The sequence below is a fragment of the Cyrtonyx montezumae genome, unplaced genomic scaffold (assembly GCF_038088225.1).
Source record: "Cyrtonyx montezumae isolate F1298 unplaced genomic scaffold, pur_monq_1.0 scaffold_8, whole genome shotgun sequence".
NCBI classification, from domain to species: Eukaryota; Metazoa; Chordata; class Aves; order Galliformes; family Odontophoridae; genus Cyrtonyx; species Cyrtonyx montezumae.
The window spans coordinates 117721388-117747184 of NW_027072089.1; the positions used below are offsets into that span (position 1 = coordinate 117721388).

The 25797-nt window shown below is 36.3% G+C and overlaps 1 protein-coding gene across 3 annotated transcripts in view; it reads right to left on the minus strand.

Annotated features, from left to right (window-relative positions):
- The window catches only part of PHF14 (PHD finger protein 14), a 158391-nt gene that overhangs the window by 26276 nt on the left and 106318 nt on the right, over positions 1-25797 (minus strand). The window contains exons 18-19 of one of the 3 annotated variants that reach the window (XM_065752250.1): positions 7915-8028; positions 6204-6287 (exon numbers count right to left, since the gene is read on the minus strand). The exons of 1 other annotated variant lie outside the window; for it this stretch is intronic. In XM_065752250.1, coding sequence (XP_065608322.1) covers positions 6216-6287; positions 7915-8028 — 186 coding nt within the window. In that variant the 3' untranslated portion in view covers positions 6204-6215. The remainder of the gene's footprint in view (positions 1-6203; positions 6288-7914; positions 8029-25797) is intronic. One more of the 3 variants, XM_065752249.1, reaches the window with a different exon arrangement.

Here is a 25797-nt window from a genome sequence, read left to right on the forward strand (position 1 = left end):
TGGCAGTGTATATTGTCCAGGATTTTTTGCATATTTCATCCTTTTTCTGTTACTTTTTTATTAATTATGGCTACTTTGAATTCATGATCTCCAAAGTACACATCATGATGTACCAAGAATGCTGAACTTGTCACAGACATTCAAGTCATGTGGAGTGGCTGCTCACAGAGAAGACTTTTGATGCAACCCTGAACGTTTTCCTGCGGAGAACTTAAAGAAGTGGAGCAGACACAAGCTTCCCCTTCGCCTTATCAACATCTGACTTTCTTACGGAGGCATGCAAGTATGCACTTTTACTGAATACTGCTTGCTGCCTGGAGATTTTTTTCTAATCCTTCTTTCTTTTTGCTCCCCAAAGGAGAGTAAGATCACGGATTATTTAATCTATCTAACTTGCATATAGTGCTTTTGTCTACAGTCCATGTGTAGACTGTGCTGCCAATTTCTGAATTCAATTATTCGAGTACAAGAAGAAAAGATTATTTTCCACATTTCTTACACAGGTTTTATTTATTTATTATTTATTTTAGAAATATAGCTGAATGTCAACCAATAAAAGAGAATACTGCAGGGATTCTTAGCTTTTGACATTTTTAATTGCCTCTGCTTTGGTTATTACACAATAGATAGTTTTGTCATCTAAATATAATGTATCTTCGTAAAATCCTTTAAAATATTATTTCAAACCAATGAATGCCATTTTCTATTTGCTTTTAATTTTCTCTCAATAGTAAGTTCATCAGAGTGTAACAATTAATTAACTTAATTAAGCTAACTTAATTATGTTCTTTCATAGGTCAATATGTAGAGCTACTCAGATTAATAGCAGAGCTTGTAAAGTTAATCTTCTTGTATAATGCAAATGATGCCAAGTCATGTATTAAATACCTTCCTGAGTAACAGATGATATAGGACTAAATGTACTTTAAAGAAGGGCAGAGACTGTGAAAAGGTTAAATAAAGAAAAATGTCTTGGATTTGTGGAAATTTTAAACAGATCTAATTAATTTTTTACATTAATGATGTTCTTCCAAGAGAAAGCCTCACTCCATAAGGCCATTTACAGCTTAAATATACATAAATAAATGTTAACTTCAAAAGCAGAACCACATGACAACATTTTTCATCCAACTTACAACCTTTATGTTTCATTATTAAGAAGATCACATAAAACAGTCATGTGAAGAGACTAGGCAGAAAATATGAATTCTTAACTTCAGAGCATTTGCATGCTTACTCTATTTTCCAGTTTATTTTATAAAGGAATCACTTCAGTAGCCAAAGGTATTATGCTCTCTTCTCTGCTCATTATTAATTCACCTTTAACACAGTTGGACTCTAAGGCTTTTAGGCATATGGCTTAGCACTTTTGCTATGAAATATTAATGGGAACTACTGTAATCATAATAATTACTTGTAGAAGCATAAAAGGTAAAATCAAACAAATCTCCTGAGTGCCAAATGATCTGAATAGGTGACTGAACTCCTCTGTTAAATAAATGAGTTTCACAGTTGGAATCCATATTCTGTCATGAGGAATACAGGCCAAATCACCAAATTTCAGCCACATAACCAAATTTCAATCTTCTTTAGAATGAATCTGACTTAAGCCCGCAAAATATTCTAAACATACATAATATTCTAAACATACAGAGATTCCAGCTCTGTAGTCTATTGCAAGTAACCAGTAAATCAGCACTGACTTTTTTATTCAGAAATCAAAGCGTTTTCTATTTAAGTGTGTTGGGAAGAACAACATATTTATAGCAGCAACAGTCTGCCACAATTATTCCGTCAACTGAGTTCAAACTCAAAGCTACACAGAACAGAGAGAAGGTACTGCTAAGCCTACGATGTTTAGTAAGAAACGAACATCTGGGTTTTTTTTCACAAGCACAAGGATAACAGATTTGTATTTATACATACAGATATGCAAATATATGTTTTTTTTTTCTAATAAGACTGCATATCCTTCTAATAACAATAAATGAAGAAAATATCATGTGGGCATTATTACATACTACGCCATGGAATTATCTTTTATTCTTTCAAAACATGTCACATCAAACTTTCCTTATAAAGCAAACACCTCAGTGTAATAAAACAAAAGAATGGACTGGATGCGCTGCTAATGAAGTTTATGATTTCTTGACTTATTGTGTTTTTCTTGTTTTTCTTTTGTTTTGCTTTTAATCTATTTAGTAATGTCAACGGGACTTGCTAGAAAAAATGTCTAACCTGGAGATCAAGGAAGAAAGATATCTCACAAATAAATAAATAAAATAAAATAAGATGCAAATTGTGTTCATAAAAATAAACAAATGGTTGCTTTGCCTATATATGAAATAATACAGATGTCTCTCCCAGACTTTCTGAGAATAGTGTAATGAATTAAAATTGCTCAAATCATACTTCTGACTAAAATGTCTTAAGTATGGGACACATCTTTTCCTACAAATAAAACCACGATGCAGCTGTGCATTACTAATAGAAGAAGAATCTGCGCTCTTTCCAGATGTAGAGCAAGCACTGAACGCCTAATAGCCCATATGCAGATGAATCTTTCTTTAGTTCAGAATCCCACAGCTTTTTTGCACAACTTATGTAGTTTTAGAATTCAACACAGACGCGTGGGCTATTCACATTCATGTGCTACAATGATGTCATCAATATTTTACCTAAAATGCTCCATATATACACCTTTTCTGGGGGAAGAGAGGGGCTATGCAGAAAAGAGGATTGGTTGGTTATTATTTGATTTACTGAGCAGAACTAAATGTCATAAACAGAGAGAGTGGCACAGCATTTCATCTGTATCTGTACTGCTCCACCAATGCAGCCATCCAGAAAGACCATCTCTGTTAACCTTGATTAAAACACGTTGAATTGATTTGCCACCAGATCAGCAAAGAAATTAATGCATATAACTCATGTATTTCTGTTTTACTTCTAATTAAATAAGAGAATATGCCTCTCCTGAGACTCAGGTTTAAGGGAGCTGTCAAAACTTGTTTCTTCTTCCTTAGATAACCAGCACCTGGCACTGTCAACCCCAGCAGACTCAAGTGCTGCTTATGGGAAATGGTATCAAAATGCAGACCATCAATCTTGCTCAGATATTTTAACAATAAACTTCCACTTTACTTTCCTCAGTGTGATTGCGTATGCATCTATAGAGTAATACATTTTAGTAAATACACTGTGACAACGAACTGCAAGATGAACAATTGACTCCAGAGAACAGAATAAAAAGGCATATCCAAGCCGTGGCCTGCAGGCCCCATGGGGCCTGGCACGGCTCACAGCACGGCCCATTGTCTGGCAGCAGGTCTTCCCTATTGAGTGGCTAGGTGCACACCCATGGCCCTCAACAACCAAACAGTGTGCTGCTGGGATTGCTGCCTGGGCTGACACCAGCCCACGGGGAAAGCACAGTGCAGTGCTAACTCAAGCTGTGGCAAATGATCATATGTAGTCTGATATACTGGCTAAACACAGTCCTGTGAACAGTAAAAAATACGTAGCCTTGTTTTCAGCTCTGATACAGGAATTTGATAATAGATTTTAAGACTTCACAAAAAAAAATCATCAATTTATGTTTGTAACTGCATTTTCAGCTGGCATACATACATTACCCGCAAATTTTCAAATGGAAGGCACAGAGTTGAAATCAGATATCTAACTCAAAAATTAGTTCATGTCTCTTTATCAGACTTATATAAGCTCTCTCTTAAAAGAGAAAAATATCCATAGCTTCACAGTCACGTCTTATTCATGACATCCCTTTTGAGACAGCACATATGTGAGCACCCATTGTCAAGGATGAAGCATCGGAAGAATAAAATTTCATACCAAATCTCTGATGAGCACCGTAAGAACACACCAAAAATTGCAACCACTGCCATTGGACCAGCCTGATGCATTAGTTTCACAAACACAGGGTCAAATATCCGACTTGTTTTATGTTTTTATTGCTCTCTCTGCAGTATACATTATATATAAAAATATGATATATTTTAAAAGGGCTGCTCTGAAAGCAATGCCTGTTATTTTACTATCTTATCCCATCACTTCAGAGGTGGATGTTGGTGGAATGGCAGTAGAGGTTGAACCTTCCCACCTATATCCCATTACATTTTGTTGCCATGGCAGCAGAGGGGCAGTCTGTTAGAACAGCATCTGACATGGATGTGTGTATGAAGCAAAGATGCGTCACTGAATTCTGCCGTGAAAAAAAATTTGTGCCCACTGACGCTTGCATTTCATTGACACTTGCTGAACATTTATGGAGTCCAAACAGCAGATATGAGCATGCTGGTGCATTTCAGCAGTAGTGACGGTGCCAGTGGGTCACTTCCACTGGAGCAAGTTTAGACAAGCACGGCATCCTGCCTCTTGTTCATCACTGGTGAAAATGTATAGCTAACAGGGGTGACTATGTTGAAAAATACTGTTTTGTGAGTGGGAATTTGCTCTATCAATCAAGTAAAGTTACTGCGCTCACTGTATCAGTTGTAGTCCCCGAGGAAATAAATAGCAGGCATTACTTTTGGAGCAACCTATGTGGCCCAAGATGATTCCTCTTTACTCACTGAAGCCTAGGAAAGGCAAAAAGGTGGACACGCATGGAGTAAGGGTCAGGAAGTGCAATTTTTCAGCCTTTATAATTGCAGTATTATTCAAGCAAGTGCACTTGTACTTTCAAAGCATTTTAAAAGCTCTGAATCTGAGGTAATCAACACATCCAGAGATTTTCTTTCATTGGTTAATGGTAAAGAATTTGTGGTACCTCAGATACAGTTAAATATATTCACGGCATACTAACAATAGGGAGGCGCTGAATTTTGAAATGGTTGTAGGGACAAAATATTTACATAATTTAAGATTTTAGTGTAATTTTTAAAACTATGTAAATCAGTATCACACTTTACTAAAAGCAGTTATTTCACATTGCCCTAGTAAACAGCAAAGAAGGCCTCATTAGGTGACACTGAAATTCAGAAGATACGTGTTTATTCCTTTTCTCATGATTGAGCTTTTCTTTCATTTTTACTGTCGCATGCCACTTATTAAAAATGACAATAAAAAGAAACAGCATTAACTCATCAATCACACTGGAAATTTCTTTCTTACAGTATGGACACCAATTCAAGCATTCAGATCTGTGCAAATTACTTTTTACAAGAGATTCCAATTTTTGGAAACAAGGGCTAAGGAATATTTCTAACTTCAAACACAGTTTGGTTATTTTACAGTCTCAAGTGTTTAGCAATCTGAAGTACACACAATTTCCTGAATCCTTCACAGGCACAAAAATTTCACGGGTATGAAAGCTGAACTCTCAACACGCCGATTACTTAGGCAATAATTTTTGCCATATGCCACATCATTGGCCACTGTCCATGCCTCACACAGTTCCATTGATTTCAGAGCATGAAAGGAGGATGGCAAGAAGGGGGTAGAACCAGAAGCAAATCCCCTGCTGCTCTCTCGCTGAGAAAGGGCAGCCACAGAGAAAGAGAACCCAGCACTCAGCCATCATACTGACTAGCAGAACATCTGGACAGGCAAAGAGCCTCATCTAAGTGTCGAAATGACATCACACAAAGTTATTGAGTGTTTGAGTCAGACGGGACTATCCAAGAGGAAAATAAATTATTAGCAGGAAAAAAAAAATTGATTATATACACAACTGTAGCAATTCATGGGATTTGCCCGAGTTTTCCCCACTATAAATTGTACTCACATTTGCAAATCTGAGACAATTCTTTAGCACTACCTTCCATCTATTTCTTTGTCCCATCTATTCCATCCTCCTGAAATCCTTAATCTGACAGCTTTTTTCCCTTTACACCTCTTTTCTGTTTCCCTATATGCAGATGCATTTGATCATTTCATTAACAACCATCACCTTTCCATCAGTACTGTCTTTTGGGTCAAAGTCAGATGAGAACACATTATTACAGAAATAGTGCATCAGTTAACAGCTGTAGCTATTTCTGAATATTAATTAATTAAGCAAATACTGAAAAAAAATTATATATATACATATATATGAGAATGATGTACCAGGAGACTTCAAATAAAATTTAGAAAGGGATTTGTTGGAGTAAACACCTCTGCAAACACTTTTTTACTGTTGCTATTAGAGACATGTTTTTCAAGGTGTAATTCACAAACATTTGCTTACTGTGCTGACTTACCCACACGTTAACTTAGATGGGTTGTTTCACAGTGAGTTCTGAATTTGGGAATTCAGCATACTGGTTCTCCCCTCTCAAGGTTTCCTGCAAATCCAACCACAAAACTCTTTCTGACTCTCTCTGTTTTGATATGAAGTCTCATCTGTTATTAAACACACATAATACTTCATACCCCGTGTTCAGCAAAACAGCTTCACCATAAACTGAGATATTTACTCAAATGCAAAATGTGTGTTTCCATCTTTCACTTCTTTCACGTTTCCTCAATTTTAGTCTGCCCCACAGCATAGATGTACTCTTCATTGTGAAAAATCTTCTTTGGCTTTTACACCTCATTCACTTCATTCTTCTTTCCGCAGTACTTTTTTTTTTTTTTCATATTTATTTTTAAATATCAACTGTGCTCTACTTCTGAATTTCTCCAGAGCAAAAACTGAGATAAACTGTAAAACCTGAGTCTCAAGAGCCAGAATCCATGGCTCTCTATAGACTAAGATCCCTTTGCTACTCAAGGAAATTGAAATAAATATTACTAAAAGTTTATATTGCTCTATCCACAGGACGGTTTAGTTGTGATAATCTGATACAAAATGATACTCCAGGATAACTGATGTCATTATATAGACTGAAACCAGAAGACACTGTTAAGAATTCTTCCAGCCCTGCACTGAGGACTTGCCTCTTCTTCAGACAAAGTGAGAAGATCATCAGAGGAAAGGAAAAATCTGTGAAGGTATTTGATAATTATCTATAGGCTGCACAGGAGAAATGGTGAATGGCACTGTAATGGTTTTATTTCCTACTGCTAATATATCATATTCTCCTTTACAGGGAAGACTGTAGAGAAAGAAAATCTGAGAAAAAAAAAAGTCTTAACATTACCTTATATGTGACATATCTTTAACAACAATAAGTGAACTGATTAAGGAAGCCAAGATTAGGAATTATAAGGTTACTCCAAACAAAAGACTTATCTCATTAAATAAAATAACCTTTCCCTGAAAGGATTATTCTCATCATAAAATTAAGTTTAAAGTCTGAATTCAGCAGACAACTCTCTCCAGCTATCACGTACTGAGACAAGGATGCACTGCAGGGTGTGAAGAAGTCAGTCACAGGCTATGTTATGGAACTACCTTACAAGTCGGCACCTTTTCTTATAACAACAGGGTGTATGGCTCTATGCTCACACTACATCATTATCATCTAGCATCATTTTTTTTTTTTTTTTAAAAAGGTCACAATGAAAGGCATAATAATATTACCAAGGGCCTTTCCTTTGCACAACCCAGCAGTAAGCGATGTTTAAGTTTAATGAAAGATAACAAATGTTTACATCTACTTATGTTACTATACACACATTCTGCTTCTGTTTATTTAGTCTTATAAAGCTTCATTTGCTCAAATCTAACAGATTTCCTGATACTGTCATGGCTGTGTGAAAAATAGGAACAAAAAAAAAAATTATTTACCCTATTATTAATAATAAGAAACATTAAAAATGCACTAGTTGGAGAATACTTGGTTTACATAACAAAACTCTGGAAATTTACCCTGGTCTTGCATGTCAGTGGCATGGGAGCATAAAATTGAGCTTTAGCTTTTATGAAGTCTCTGCTACAAATAAAACAACACTAGGCATGAAAAACAGAGGCAAATGAGTATTCCCCAACAGTTAACCTTGGAACAGAATAGACACAGAAGGTCCTACCTCTTCTGGATGTTTCTGTGCCACCGATACCAGCTCTTCAGAGCTACTTCTTGAGGTAGAGGGTACCACATTACCTGGGGCCTCTGAGACCACCTCATTTGACGGCTCGGAGTCCTGAGGGCAACAGAGACAAATAGACCCCTCAGCAGCATGTTGGTGTGGTACCCCAAAAGGGAGAGACTTCTCATAGGAAGCGTGCTATACGCACAGAAAAACAAAGAATACTTGAAGTCTAAAACCTTGTTTTACTCTGGGCCAACTCCTTTACTCTAGAGACAAAAACATTTGTCATTTACTTTCTTAAAATGCTAATATTTTCCTTATAAGAGCATTCTAAGACTTAGCAAATAGCTATATATTATTTCAGAATTGTCAAGCTGTGGATGAGCATGCTTGTTTTGCCCATATTGACCCCTGCATTTCATCTCCTTGTTTATGATGGAGGTTTCTGCAAAACAGCTGGGACTATGTTAGAACAATCCAACATAAATATAGTTTATCAATTGCTGTAAACTGATATCGTGCATAAAAATATTAAAGCTAGAAAAAGTAGTAATTGATTGTCAATGTTAACACTACCGTCAAATAAATAAAATAAAAGCATTAGTTTATATTCTATTTTCTAAATTATCTTTATAGTGAAAATGTGATGCAGTGCTACTAAAATAGATCAGTCAAAACAAAAAACACTTTAATACCTCCACTGCTTCACAGTGGTTTTGATATCTGCATAGATTGAGATATTTTGCTATGGAGGAAAAAATCCATTAATCAGTACTATCTCTACTGTGCTTGTAATGCTCATTATGGAATAAGATTTTTTAGATGTCATCGCTTAGCAAGCAGAATACATGCTTTTGATGTACCACTTTCTCCCTATAGTCATTAATTGCAAGGAAATCAAGATTGCACTCTCGGAAACTGCAAGCTCCGAAGCTCATTATTAAGTTCTTCTGACATAACAACTTCTAAAATGTTAATTCAAACTTTATACTAATAATATTCAGCATTTGCAGTTTAGCGCAATGAATATGTTTGGACTGTTGGAAGAGGAAAAATGAATGCTGTAATCCAACACTCATTACTGAAAACCAGACTGAGAATCAGAGGGCATATGTAAAATACGTGGATGAAGTTGCAGGAGACCAGAAAGTAGGGAAAATTCCCTTGGGACTGGAGAGGGAGCTATGTAATATCTCTATTTGACATAACTTCTCAGGTTAGTCCCTGTCAAAAAAGCTTCTAAGTTTAAATGTTTCAAATAAAGCTCTTCATAACATTTTTGTTGCACTGCCTCTTTGTGACTCAGAATACTGTGGCCCATCCTGCCGTCTACCACCTTAAGTTGAAAGCTGAGTGACAGAAGGACTTTAAAGACAAAATCACATTTCAGTGATGAATAAAGAAATCCATCCATTAAAATGTTAATAACAAAGTCCCACTGAACAGTTTTTCTGGCATTAGCAAATGCAAAATGAGATGTTTTGGTAGAGCTACTATCCCAATTTTATGACAGGAATAGTTAAACACTACTTTGCTCAGTTTTCTCAAGTCCTCACAAGAATCACAGAATCACAGAATAGTAGGGGGTGGAAGGGACCTCTAGAGATTGTCTAGGTGGGTTATCAACATGATCCATAATATGGTGAATTACAAGGAGAAAAAGCTCAAGCACTCCGACAATAAATGTTTGATTTTTCTCTATCCATCACAAGAAAGCCCTGTGCTGTCTTTGCCACCTAAAACTTCCACACTCTGTTCACCCTTGCAGCTCCTGATTTTGCCTTAGTACATCCAGATTTGCACAGGCAAACGTCCCCACTCTTAACAGCCTCCTCATTTTGGTTCTTATATTACTATGATGACAAGACTATCTCTGCTTGCTGTTGGCCCAACTATCCATGAACTGATTCAGAGTACTGAACCATGCTATTTTGTTTTCTCCTTGAGGACTTGAAAGTTAAATCACTACCACATAATTTATCAGCTTGGTATGCTTCCAAGAGCTCTCCTGTGCTGCCTACAAATACACAAGTAACAACCACATCTGCTTGGAGAAAATGGTGTGCTTGTCCAAATTCTTTAGTTCAGTGATTTCTCTCCTTGAATTCTGACTGTCTTTTGTTCCTAAAAAAAGCTGTGGTATTATACCGGTGGCCATGTTTTTCTCTCACTTATATTTTTTGAAAGTAATAAGAAACAGGTTTCAAAACTCGTCAGTGCAGCAGTAATTTAGTAAGTATGTATTCCAATTTCATTCTTTTTTCCTCAACAGGACCTGAATGTCAAAGATGCTCTCCCCTCATCAAGTCTCATTATCATTTTCCCTGATCAGATCAGCCATACTTCTCCTTAGTTGTATAAAGGACAAGCTGGCCAATGTAATAGTCCATTTTTTAGGTGACGGATAGAAATCAAATTTATTTTGTTATTCAAAAAGAAATCAAAGAAAATGCTTCTCCATGTCCAGTTACATCAGTTTTGTCATCTCTTTTCTGTTGTCACTTCTGAGGAAAAATATTCAACGCCTAAACATTCATGTAAAAGGCAATCTATGTTGTTCTGAGGTAGTCAAGGAACATGGGAAATACAGGCTTTGGAAATAAACATATTCAGTAAGAGAATCATGATCCATTTGTGTAAGGTACAATGACAAAAATGCCACAAGGAGCAAGTGAGAACTTTTATAAAGCTTCTCAGTGTCAAATACAAAGCAAATAAGCAGTAGTTCTACTAACCACTTCTAGTACTGTGACTTACACTTGGACAGATGAAACCAAATTAAAAAGTATTAGCATTGTTTACATCTCTAAAGGAAAGAAATATCATCTGTTTCACTGTCCCCAAACAATTATTTTACCAAAGAAGTGTAAAATGGAAAAACGTGCTTAAAAATAAAATAAAATTTCTTGTCTTCTTCCTATTATTATTTATATCACAATATATAGATTGACTTTGCAAAAATGTCACCTCATTCTTTTTTCAAGGCCTTATATGATGAGAAATATGTCAATAGCACCTCTTATTTATTTGTAAGCCTCAAATATATTCACGAATGACGTGACTGTTCATGAATCCGTAAACTGCACAAGGGGAAGCACCACACATGCAGACATTCTATGGTTTATGCAAGAAAGGCAACTGTGTTTGGATCTATGTCTGCTTTGATACAACCTAAATATCCATGCATTTTAAGATACCATGAGAACATTGGCTTGAATCGAAGTTCTGAAAAAAAAAATACTATTTGCATTACTTGTTGATACAAACATAGTAAATTCAATATTCTAGTTCTGAGATCAAACATGCATGCTGGAGTCACAGCACCAGGTATATCTGCACCTTCTTGGCAGCAGACATAAAAGCATAATGTCTCAATTTGGCACCTTGGACCTTTTTTTTAATTCAGGTCAGTAGAGATCAAAGGTAAGAGGTGAAGAATTACTTTACCCAACTCTAAAGAAATTTCCTCAAAGTACTTAATTTTTTTTTCTCCTTTTCATGCTGTTTGGAGTGTTTGCTATTTGCATCCACTGCAATGGAAGTAAACATCGTTATCTTAGTTTCTGTCTTTTGCTATGCAGAATTAGCAGTGATATAATACACTGAAAAATCAATAGTGCATACAGAACAGATGGGGATTTCATTTGTGAGCTACATAAAAGTGATAGATTTCAGAGGAAAATATTTACATTTTATGCTATGCTGATGTTGTTGGTTTTTTGTTTGTTTTTCGAGTTCTAGTTTGAGGATTTTTTTAACTTTTTTTTTCTTTTAAAGTACAGATATTAAATACACAATACATACATATATATCTACATATGTATTGTATACATAAGTTCCATATATATACATACATGCTACATTCATTATGAATATTATGGAAACAAAATACTGTAACTGTTCACCCATTTATGTCGGAGACACAACAGATGTCAACTCATATGAAACAGAAGCTTTATGCAGACACTGATTTTGAAGAAAATGAAGAACTGATGTATAAAAAAGCATGCTTATAAGACTTTGCTATAAAGCGTGAGAAGTTGCATTTGAAACAAGATGATGGAAAAACTGCATTTTAAGATGGTATTTATACCCGCTGAGCATCAGTTACTTTGTCTGCAACTGCTACTTTAAAACAAAACTAAAACAAAAAGGAATCCAAACGAACCAACTCACAAGCCCCAAACCTTTTATGGATAAGTTAAAGCTGTCAGGTTTGAATATATTATGTTAACTCTGCATCACTTTTCATGTATCATTCTTTACCTTGGTCCAGTTGAAAATTACACAAGCCATAAATTAGCTTTAAACAAGCTTTGAATCAGCCTGGAACCAGTTTTCAAATTAAAGAGCCGTCAGTATATTACATGGTACTGTCATTTTATTACCCCAATCAATTCTATGTGGCCTGAGGTTGAAAGAAAATGGATGCTGTCTTCATTTGCAAAGGGTTTATCTCTTACACCAGGCTCTGAGAACATGACTGCAGTAATGAATTGGAAGCTAAAGTTACTAACAAAGACTTTTAACAGCAGCAAAGTAGAAATATTTGCCCCTCTTTAGACTTACAAAAAGAAGACAAAAAAAAATAAAAGCCCTTTTCAAAACACAACGTCAGATTCTTAAGGCTGAAGGACTATGGGAAGAAATGAGTCTACCTTTGCTGAAGTGCTGCAGTGCTGTGAGGCTCAGGGAGCACCATTTTCAGCGTGACATGGGAAACGCCTGGCTGGGTCAGACTGGGGTCCCAGGCAAGCCCAGGATGCAGGCAGGACATGATCCCAGCTGCTCCCACCGTTTCCCATTCTCTCTTACTCTCCACATGCTCACTTCGAAGGTCTTTTTGATATCTTAGGTAGAATATGGTAAAATCCAGTGAATACAAGGTATCTGTAATTCTCCACAGTTCATGGGCAAAGTAAAGCCCCAGCAGGAACACAGCTTATCTCAATCTCCTTACACATGCAAGATCAATCACTTTGTCACTGCCAGCAATTCTACCCAGCAACGGTTAATGAGGTAAGAATATGGGCTTTAAAACCCACACTCCTTATCTGTAAAATTTCCCTTCCCCCTCCTATTCTCCTTTGACACTTTCCTCGCGCTGATTTTGTTTCATATCCGACCATTTCCTCTCTTCCCCTGCCCTCTCCAAAGACACGAAATTACAGTGCAGCCTTTATGCAGGCTGCTAACCCCGGTGCACTCCTGTGCTTGTTCTTGGCTGTTTCTTCCCTCTCTTGAGGAGGGACGATGACTCCTTTGTCTGCACTCTGATAACATAACAGGCTCTCAGCAGACGGCTCAGCAACTGCTTCAGTTCAGGTAACAAACCTCAATTTGGATCTAGAACCGCTGCCCTCCTTAAAGGCAAAGATGAAAGAAAAATCTTTCATAATTCTCAGTTTTCCAAATACAGAACCTTCATTACAAACTTATACCTCATGCTATTTTTTTTTTTAATCAAAACGTGCAATACGGAAGACCTAATAAAGTTACAAGATGTCTGCACTAAATAGCAATCTGCTTCAATTTATTCTTCTAACTTTCTGTAAACTACAGCACAGACAACAGCAAGCTTGTATCTTCAAAATCTGCCCACATTTCCAGTTGTCAAAGGGCGATTCCCCTTCACAGCGGTTTAAAATAAAGATGTTACTATTACTAAAATCTTATTAAAAACATTTGAACAAAGTATGACAGGAAACAGGGCCATATGTTTGCTCAAGATTAATTCTTTAAATGGAAAAAAAACAAAACCAAAACACATCTACATATATTTAAGGGTAGAAAGAGCACTCTCAAAATAATGTTTTTCATATTTATTCTTCCAACTTTATCTTATGCAAATAGAAACAGCAAACAGCAGAACATTTTTCCATTTGAAGGTATCACCACTCACCTCCGGAATCTGAATCCACATTCCCTTTTTAATCAACACATTTTTCACATTTGCATTAAGTCAGTGTACTAATCCTACCTCTCTGCACAATGAATCTTTCCCTTCTAAAAATCAAACTCTCCCACATTTTTATATTTCCCTTTTACTCTCCCATCAATCGAAAGCTGTCTTTCAACACCTGCTTTTTATGACCCTGAAGTCTCTGAACAGCGTTGAAAAAAATCAACTGTTGAAATGCTGCAATTTTTAAAAATACATAAAAACTAGGATAAACCACTAAAGTATAGGTTTGTGACACTAATCTCATCTCTATCATGCAAAGGAGTACACCTTTCTTGTTACTGTCATGGTCTGAAGCCACTGATCACAGATACACTGTGGCTTAAGCTACTGGCAAAAATAATGATATAAAGATCTTGCATGATCAGAAAGTTATAGAATTTCTTCAATAAAAGGAAAAAGCCAATATCTATCCTTTCTGTGTTATATCTCCTATGTCTCATACATGGTAATAATCTGGTGTACCAGAGCAACATATTTCACATGAATACCTTTTTGCAGGCTACTGATACAATGGTCAGACAGCTATACTAAACAATTATCATTCCATATAACAGTAACTCAGTACTTTCCCAAGCTGCCCACCCACACGATTTCTGGCCCAAGCTGTTTGCTTTACCCCACTCCATCAGTCAGAGGGAAAGCAGACGTGAAGTTTGCTCATAATGCTTGGCTAACACTCTGCTCCAACCACAAGACTGAGTACTTGAGAAGATTTCTGCTCAAAATACAGCTGCTTTATTCGAACAAAAATAGAACATAGCTCAGAAAAGACTTTCTTTCAAGCAGACAATCTTCAATACTGTGCATCAGCATGCAGAGCGTGTCTGTCAGATGTCGGAACAAAGCTTTAAATTGTACCATCTAACTTAATTCTCAAGATAGGGTCAGCACATTCACAGGGCTTTTTTTTTTCCTTTGAGATGTCCTTAAAGTAATGTTTATTTAGCCTCTTAAATCTTAATCAGCACTGATTCTTGCTTTTCAGCTCCTTGAAGTCCAGATTTTCCCAACATAATGCAAAACAGAGCAATTTTAAAATGTGCGATTGCCGAAAGCATCACAAAATTGTCAAAGGCTACTTATCAAATCACAATCAGTTTTCATATCTTCTCACTTCCAGTTTTTCTCAGTAATAAGAAGAAATAAAGAAAGAGACTGCATAGTACATCATTTTGCACTCCGAGTTTATTACGTACATTTTATAGCTCTCTGAACTTTCCTCATACTGCATGCACTTATCTGCCTGTTGTTCAGTGCTTCATAACTGCTCTATCCTGCTCTGGGGGAAGGCTCTATGCGCCCTCTTCTTTACCACAGCCCAAGTTTTTAATTTGTACTGCTCTTCCCTGAGAGGCATTCTGTGTATTCCTCCACGTAGAAGACCTTTCACATTCCTAAGAATGTGTGCGTGTTCACATTTCTCCTTCTGTGCCAAGGTCTCCTCTTGCTATCCCATTAATTTCCCCCACCCCGTTTCTTTCCTTCTCTCTCTGGACCCCATCCCAAACGGCATCATCTTTTACTTACAACTGGTAAAGCAAACAACAAAAACATTTCTCCAAGGCTATGAAATAATTTAAAAGAAATGAATCCATCTATGTATAAGCACTTATATAAAAACATTTCTGTCATCCTTTTGAGATCTCTTTGTAATATGCATCAAGTTAAAAGACAAAAAAAATCCCCCAGATATACTTTAATGAGCTTCCACCAATTACGTTATGAATGTTATTTTGCAAGTGCCCCCAATTTATTCATTCATGATGGTCAGCAGAGTGCAGTAACTCAAGAATACCAAGTTAAGTTTAAGCTACTAATGGAAATACATACTCTTATTAATGCAAAGTAGCCAGCTGAAACATAGGGATGTTTAGTTCTGTCAGACTGAGCCACACTGACAATGGTCTGTTTACTCAAAAGGGAAGGAGCAGCCCATTTGGCACAGTTTCAGAGGTGACATTAATCAGCCATCTTCTGCTGAGCCTGCAGGAACTGAAAGGTCAAACCCATTGCTGCTGCTTGAAGGCATCCTCAAAAAGGCCTGGAAATTCCTCATTCTTCTCTAATTAAGAGCACTGAGAATGATATATAGAATGATGAGGCTAAATGAGCTCAAAATATAGATCTCACTCCCTGGTTTTAGGGGGCTTTAATATTTTCCTTTTTTTTTTTTTTTTTTGTCTTTTTGAAACAAAAATCTTTTTTATTTCTAATCTGTAGTTAAAAAGCACACACCAAGACCCTCTGCAATGTAACTGCTTAAATAACATTATAGACCAGGTTGTTTTAGTTAAAAACATTATGCACACAGTGCTTATACAAACACACAAATTACAAAATGTAATAACTGAACAGAATATAACTGTATATTACATTTTAGACTTTCTACCTTGAGACTACTGATATGCAGTTCCACAAAATCTCTTATTAAAATGGGAATGGAATAGTGTTTGTAGTCAATGAAACTAAAACACAAATAGCTTTGATACAGCAAATGTGAGAGTGATTTTAATAGTCATTTCATGCCTAAATTACTCTCTTTTGATGTTGCTTCTTCACATCTCCATGAAACATATATATCAAACATAAAAGTATTTACCCTTCTACTGCAATGATAAACATCAGACAGATCCCAAGCTCTGTGTGAGAGAGAAGAGTGTTCTAAAATGCAAATGTACCTCCTAAGTGCTGACATGGCCCCTCCTGAATCAGCTAGCACTACACGGCTGGCATCAGCACAACCCGGGGAAGGTGGCACACACTACCCTGATGAATATGAACAAGACTATGGAAAACACATAATAGAAGAAATTAAATATGCCAGACATGCGTTACTGTGGGCAGTAGAGCATGGAGGAAATTCTTGACTAGAATTACGGAGCTGATGAACTCAAAACAACACTACATTTCATGAAGCAAATTTTGGGCTTCGTTATGGTCCACTTTCAACAACCAACAAAATGCAATGCGACTGACAGAAATAATGAACAATAAGCCCTGACTGAATGAAAGAATAGGGCTTTCCCAATCCTCCTTTCCTAAAAAATAAGCAAGATAAAGGCACAAACAGGCACCAGAATATTCAAACAACGCATTTTCAAACAACATTCTGAAGTTATTAAGTTTTGAAGTTCAAGTATTGATAAGCGTCATCAGAAGATCAAAAAAGATTGAAGATTGAACTACACAAGCAAGTCCCAATACAACACACAGGGAGAGCCAAGACGTGCCATCACCAGCAGCTATTGTCATGCAGCAGGAACAGCCCTGGTCCTGAGGCTCAGCCAGACGTGTTGTACATATTTCAGAACATCACTGGTTTGGCCACACAGACTGAATGCTCATCTCCAGCTTTAGTATCCCCTGAAAAGAACCCATTTTGCACACTCTTGAGACTGCTCTGTAATGCAAACCAAAGTGTTCCAACTGGTGGCAACTGGGTGATTTGCTTCAAAAATGCATTCCCAAACTTAACGTAAATGGTAAGACAAATGCACACTAAAATACCTCTGGTTAGGATCCTGAAAATGAGCACACGAGCATGCAGAATCATTTCAGAATCTATTGACTAAGGAATAAAGTTCAGAATAATAGCCTACCTTAAATGCCACCTTTAATCTTGGATTATCACTGTTTCCTTCCTTCTGAAAGCTCATTGGGATCTACATCCCCCACCCCTCCCTTTCTTTTATTTTGTTTTGTATTGTTTCCCAAGTAAGAAAAAGGGACAGGCACATTTATATCTTTAATACCTTACTTATAGAAAAGGGTTGATTGATGTTGATTGCTTCCTTAAATTCACTGGTCATTCATACAACAGTCATAAGGTGGACACTGGCTGACATTCCTTTTCTGCTTAAGAGAGTCAAAACCGTATTTATCGAGAGATTACATAATTCATCTCAATGATGATCTCATGAGGCAAATTACTCATCTCATGAGGCAAATTACTTTGCATGGAAAAAGGATTCACTGGGTAAAATGACTCAGGATATATTAACTATATTCACTGAGGAAAAAGACAAATTATATTTTGAATACTGTCTTGTATCAAGGAACTGTACACAGGTTCTGTCTTTCCTGCACCCTGAAAGCACAAATAGGTCCATTCCTTGTGAGAGATTATGACAGATTGGCTAATCACATTTCCCACCTCTCAAACATGATTTCTGTTTTGTTTTAATTTGCTCATAATTAGCTTGAAATGTGGGTGATACTGAGTTTTCTAACACCTTTAAAATGTTCCTTACCACAGTTAATAAAAAGAGTTACTCAGAAAATCTTTTTGCTCTGAAGTTGCTCTGGTTTATACAAAAAAATTATCCTACGCAAGCAACAGAGACGCTGATAATATGTACTAGAAGAAAAGAATAGACCAAATTGAATATTCACTCAATACACAATTACTTGCAAGCATCAATATCTGATACGTATCCGTATTTATTGCACAGGACTGGTTAAGCATTTAACATCCATTATGCCAATCGCTGTATAAATCTGCTGATGCCCTTCTATTTCCAAAAATAAACACGCAATGTGATTAACTCACGCTAAGCACACTTCTGTGCCTTCCATAAATACTGACTTATCTTGTTATTTCCTTTTTGACACTTCTTTTCTGTGGCTATTTATATCACATTTGTCATGATACCATCTGCCCATCAGTCTTCACGAGACTAGGAGCTAGAAGAAACCTTGATATCTATAGATTCCAAGGCTTGCCATACACAATTTCTTTTTCTGGTATAGTTCAATGCAGTTGAAATACACTTACGACTTCTCAAACATCCTCAAAGGTGTTTCAAACCACTGAACCAGATAATAATTTTCAACTGTTACCAAAGACACACTTACAAAAATCTGAGATAAACTTAATTGCTGGCAGAACTTATCAATGCAATATGCATTTTAAAGGTTTTGTGAAAATCTTTTGAAAAGCCATCTTAAAATCCCACATAGTATTTGTGCACTTTCTTGGTAGAGCTAATTATAATGCTCTTGCGGTTATATTTCCACACAAGCTATTTGCTGAGCCAATTTTAAGAAGAAGGAACTTTTCTGCTACAGAATGCTAAAATTCAAGTGGTGAGGCACTCCTTTGCACAGAAAGTGGCTGACACAGCACAAATCAGCAATGCCCAGCTGTCTTCTGCAAAATGTGATTAAATGTGGCTGGCACTACAAGAATCTCTATTTGAGAACGGCAACAACCTCACAACCACTATCTAACACTACCACAAAAAGCAAATCTTGACTCTGCTAAAATTCATTACTTGCTTAGCACTTCATAAAATGGCTTTTTTTTTTGGTGGTGTTTTTTTTCCCCCCTCCCTCATGATTCAATATGATTGGATTTTGTATAGGCAGCATTAGTAATTTATACTGACGAGTGACATGTTACTTAAAGTTGCATACTCATCTGCATTTCTTTGAAAGCCTTTAAAATAAAAGCAGCCTTGAGAGTAAACACGAGTAGGTAATTAGGAAACTACAATACAAAGTTCAGATCCTATCCAGAGATTAACAATTAAAGATCTAATTCTTCCTCTAACATACAGGATTTGATTACAGGTGCTAAGTTAATTTTCAGGGTAATAAAGCTGGACCAGTTGTGAGGAATCAAGATACATAATTCTTCTTTAATTACATTCTTTCTAGTTCTGTGTAAGACATAAGGCAAGAAATATACATAACAGGCTTTCAGCAGCAACAGAACTCTACTTTGCAAAATTAGAATTGATAAGGATGTCACCAGAATTTAGACATACCCTGAACTTCTCAGGATAACTTTTGTTTAGTAATTGTAAAGCACACATCTCTTGCTACTTTCTGTTGACAGTCTTCAATTCTTGAATGAATATTCAAATTGTAAAAGATTATGTATATTGTATATGCCTTCACTACTGCCCTCCTGGCGCCTTGTCATCAAAGCCAAAAATTCAATCAAGGTTTGAAAAGTTAAAAAAAAAAAATGAAGTCAGTTACAGAGCTTTTTGCTCATTTTCAGATGCTTTCAGAATCAATGTGAGTTCCACTAACAAGTAAGTAACAGTCACAATTTCCAACCAGCTTGTAAACAGAAAATAGCAACAGTCAATTACAATTTATTGGCAAATTTGTTTATGATGCCACTATCAGTATGAAGACCCTAAAAATACTTTAAAGGCTCTGTCATTATTTTCGGAACTCTACAGAAAGGTAACTTATAATACTTTATCAGCTAAAATTTGATTACTTTCACATGCTTGTATTTTCCTTTTGCCACTTCATTTAGAAAGGAATGTAAAACTGACCAAACCTGGGTTTAAAACTGCTATCTCCACGTCATTTGCATTTCTGTGTATTACCTTCTGTGTGTAAAACACAACCACAAGGCTACTCAACAGCTGTAGATATCTAGAGATTAATTTTCAAAATCAAGTACCATGAAATCTCCAGTTACAAGAAGCAACCCTTCTCTCCTTCTCAGACAATACTCTTCCAACAGCCATCTCACATACTTTGAAAGCATGCACACCAGAGAGGAGTTATAAAATCCTCCCGTGCTTGGGTGATGCGCAGTGTTGAAAATGTATTCTCTTTCTTTTATTCTATTATGATGAGTTAGCATAAAGCTAAGTTTTGTGGATTTATAGGCACAATGCTAGCTGCTTTTTGGATTTTACCAATTGCAGACATGTCCCAGCTGAGACTCCCTGCCACTCAGCACTGTGGTAGTGAGCGACTTAGGCTGTAAATTCATTTTGTCATAGCTTAGGAAGTGTAAGACACAATTCAGTAGAGAAGCTATTTCCCAGATAAACCATTATTGTAAGCAGACTTTGTTACAAGCATAACCTAAAGAAGGTAAGGAGGAGTGGCAGTGTTTCTAACAGCTGCCCAGTAGAGATTTTCTGTCCTTAATTATTACCTCACGCTAGGTGATAATTATTCTATCAAAACTAAACCACATCTGAACTAGAGTTTTAGGTGCTTAAACACTAGATTGTGTTTATTCAGATTAGATGAATTAAAAATGTATCATCACTGTATTGTGTGGTTTAAATTACTGAGACTGGCACTTTACTAGTACCAGCTACTTTCTTAAATTGTCCACTAGAAACTAGACACGGATGGGTATCATATAAAGGCTTGGGTTGGAAGGGACATTAAAGGTCATCTAATTGCAACCCTCATGCCACGAGTAGGGTTGCAATCCACCATATCAGGCTGCCCAGGACCCTTCCAACCTGGCCTTGAACATCTTCATGGATGGGGCATCCAGCACTTCACTGAGCAGCCTGTTCCATCAACCTCACCGCCCTATAAGGCAAAAGTTTCTTCCAAACATGTAACATAAATCTACCCTCTTCTAGTTTAAAGCCATTCCCTCTCATCCCGTCACTATCAGATCACATAAAGAAGTCGGTCTCCCTTCCATTTATAAGCTCCCTTTAAGTATTGGAAGGCTGCAATGAGGTTTCCCAGGAGCCCTCTTTTCCCTAGGCAGAACAGGTCCTCAGCTTGTCTTCACAGGAGAGGTGCTCTGGCCCTTTGATCATTTTTGTGGCCCTCCTCTGGACATGTTCCAGCAGCTCTGTATCCTCCCTGTACTGGAGGCATCGGGCCTGGTCACGGTATTTAACAAAGGTATTCTAACAACAGTGAAAATTCATGACCAAGCTTGATTCTAATTGCAGCCACCCTTGTTTGTTTTCACCTCATTAACTATTTTTTAGTTACAATAAAGGAAAAAAGTAATACTTTGATTTTAAGACACTCACAAAGCCTCTTGAAAAATTAAATTGCTTCAATTTAACGGTAGTATAGGGTGTGTTTACTGACATCAAGAAGCACCACTCTTTTCAGTACTATTTGAAACATCCTTTTTTTTTCTGCTTTTGTCATAAAACATTTGACATAATGGAAAGCATTGGAATATACTATTGATTCTCCATTAAGAGAAAGTTGTAATAGTGTGCAAAGATTCAGTTTTGGAAAAGATTTTGAATTGTTGGGATATGAAAGAATATGAATGAAGCAGCAAGGGACTTCTTCAGTCTCCTAGATAAGAAAACCTATGGAGAAAATGAATCTTGGAACAATTTTTGGACTGAACACTATTAAAGTGGAGTTTTATTGACAAAATACCTATTTAAAACTGTTCTGCAGTTTAAATCTGGGATAATAGGCTCTCACCAAGCTTATTATAACTGTTCTTCTGTTTGTTTTTCAAAATATAATGTAAGAATAAAGTATATATTTCACTTTCCATTTCTAATTGGTGTCTTATTTTTTAAACATTTTAATTATTACTTATTGATCTATCCCAATGTCACACTTCAAAAGTAGAAATTCGTTTTTGTATTTGGAACAACTATGCTTCATTAATTTCTGGCTGGCATTAGATCTACTGCCCTCTGTGTAACCAGACAACAAGAGATTTGTTCAGAGAAGGTTATGAAAGAAAACACTGTAGTGTACTGCCCGTTATTCACTACACTTTCTGTTAAAGTAAAGCTGAACCTAGTAGAAAGCACAAACACTAGAAGTCTAAGATGAGGATACAGCATCCAGTAACATGGGGTGTTTAGAACTGATTGAATTGATTTTCTTGTAAAGAAGAACTCAACCATTAATTCCAAACATACTTTACAGTGCTTAAACTTCCCCCCCCCCCCCCGAAAACCTAAGCTTCCTCCTTATGCTATGGGAATCTTCTGGCAACTGAGTGCATCCGATTATTTGGATTCATTTGTGGATTTAATACCAACTAACTCTATCCTGAGCACATCCCTCTGTATAAATCGAGCTTCATCTTAAGTTAATTTCAAGGTTGATTATTTTTGGAACATTTTATGGTATAAATTATTCAATAGATAGATCTTTTATATTTATTTACTTGCCAGCAAGTAACAAAGGCTGTGCCAATTTATTTTTCTAAATATGATACCTGGGGAGCAAATGCTAGAACACACTTGGCAGCATTAACCAGCCAACTGATAAGAACTACCCTACACTGCAATTTTATGTTATTATTTTTTTTTTTTTTTTTGGACTCCCTGAACAGTCAAAATTCTTTCTGTGACAAGGTTTGGCATTACCAAAATTTTAAAACAGCACTGCTAAAGTTTCACTGTTTTACACATTTGGATAATTTTTTTCTTGTTTAATTTCAAGAAAATCATTCAGAGGTATCCAAGATTTGATGTCTCCTCCCAAATCTATGAAAACTACAACTTCAATGCAATTGTGTATTTTTCAGCATATATATATATATAAATAAATAAACATGTTTGTCTAGCTTTTATTGTATGACACAGAACGTGTCTCAACTTGGTTTGTATAACATCATTCAACTCAAGAAGTTTTAAAATATATGAACAAATACAAAAATGTTTGACTGTATTGTTCTTGATCAACATACAAAAAAAATAGGTCAAAATATAGATTCTACCTTTACAGATGTGGTCACTTACACTATGCAATTCATTATTCTGTAATACTAAGTTAAGCCTGTAAACTGTTGCATAAGGCATAACGGAAAAAAATCAATTTATGTTCTCTATCTATCAGCCAGCAGATTTGTTAGCAGTATTAGTCATTTTCCAGGTGCAGTGATGTTTGCCATGTTGGCAGAACATTTGCTTGTATGTTGTGTTCTCAAAACAAGATGCAGTGACTATATTATTACAAGCACTGCAGTCAGAATATGCAGTCAAGACAAGTTTCAGTTAATACAAAGGAACTTAAATAATACAGATTTTTAGGTGTATTTTTGGAAAGATGTATTTTAAATATAAGTACTTTTGCATTTAGTGATAACTACAAGAGTACTACAAAACATATTTAAGACATGATTAAGCACAAATATAACATTACCAGTCAGTGCCAACCTCGTATTTTGTATTCAAATAGTTTATAGATTCATAGATTCATAGATACATTAGGTTGGAAAGAACCTACAAGATCATCTAGTCCAACCATCCTCCCTGTCACCATCCCTACCCAACTACTAAATCAAATCCCTTAGCACCTCATCTAAACACTTCTTGAACAGCGCTAGGGATGGTGCCTCAACCACCTCCCTAGGCAGGCCATTCCAGTGCCTGACCACTCTTTCAGAGAAAAAATGTTTCCTCAAATCTAATCCAGAACCTAAAGACAGTATTTTCTTCTAACACTCAACCCAAATCATCCTCTTTCAGTGACCTCCAACAGCTACAAGGGAGAAGGCAGGAGTCCTAAAGAAAAAAAAAAAAAAACACAACTGGAATGTAAACTTATTGAAGGCTATAAATTCATGCACAGCCCCAGGAAGAATACATTGCTGCATGCAATCTTAATTTGGGTGTTTCCTACGTTTTAAGAGTTTGACATTGGGATTTCTTGGTTCTGCTGTTGCTTTCATTTATGAACACAGTTGTATGAAAGCATGGAAGTGTGAGTAAATACCCTCTGAAATAAAGGGAAAATTAAAATAAATAAATAAATAAAGACATAATGGAATTGACACCTGCACAACACAAGAATACATGAGAAACTACTACACTCCTCAGAGAACAACTTAAACATTCACACTGTTTTATTAGCATTAAATTCCATAGACTTAAAGAATTTAGGTTTTTGTTTTGTTTTGTTTTTCTGACTAAATTAAGATTTGAAAGCCAGATACACCAAAAGAAGTGATGCTGTTTTTGCTACTAAGTAAAAGAGTCCACAACTGCTTCCCAACATGGAAGGTGTACAAAAAAATATTACTCGCCCAGGCTGGTGTGTCACGGATTTGTAATTCCAGAAAATATTTACTGAGGGGTTTAGATGAGAATTCTATGCACATACTCTTACAATTTATTTCCACTGAAAGAATGCAATACTGTAAGAAGATGAAATAAAAGCAAACTAAACAGAAGTCTACGGGCAAGGCAGCTGATCTTGCAGCACTCAAATAATGACCTGACAAGTACACTCTGCAGCTTTTTGCAAAATTGATTGTACACAAAAATGAACAGATCGAAACCAAAGAAGTCAATGACTACAGTCACTGTAACTAGCATGATATAAAGTTTTTGCTGCCTTGGTACTTTGCAAAATTTTGAAATTGAAAGAGATACTTCAAACAGTGCTTTTTAAAAGGAAGGCAACAGATTCCTGAGTTCCCACATCTCGTAACAATGAGACCCCATAATGAGGCCCTTACATCACATCGTAAACACATGGGCAGGCCACATTAATTCTTAATGAATGCTACATCGTAATGATAAGTAATTAAATTTGCACTGTTTGTTTTTATTAAATTCAACTTCTACATGCTCTATATTCCTTCTGAATATCACTATTTGTAACTATCATGAAATTTAGGATTTAGTGTTGTTTGACAATACTTAAAACCACACCATAATTGTTTTGCCTGGCAGATGGATGATGTTACAGAAATGGAGAGCTTACAGGTTCACTTCAGCTTTCATGTGATGTAATGAAATCTCCAACATTTCTGAGATGAGAGACCTTGTCAGACTTCAGCAGTAAGCTTCACCCATTCCATAAAGCGACAGTGAGTATCACCAGCAGATAAGCTGTTGCTCTCATGCCCTACAGCAAAGTCTCTTCCTGTCTGTTGTTTGACAGGCAGGGTAACATGGGAATTCTTCCTCCACACTGGAGGAAGAACTGAAACAACTGTTGGAGAGTGCTGTAACCATTATGAGCAAAATAGAAGGAGCACGTCCACACTTGTGATAGACAGCAATGTAAAGCATATGTTTATTATCACTACATTACATCTCTTACACCACAGACATCTACAAGTGTTTAGTAAAATCTGAAAATAAAAAACACATTATTTGCTGTCAGTGCTACGTAGATCTTCTCAAACATGTAAAATGGAAAACTGTAATTAGAAGTAAAAACCATTAAACCATTTCATGCTATGTATG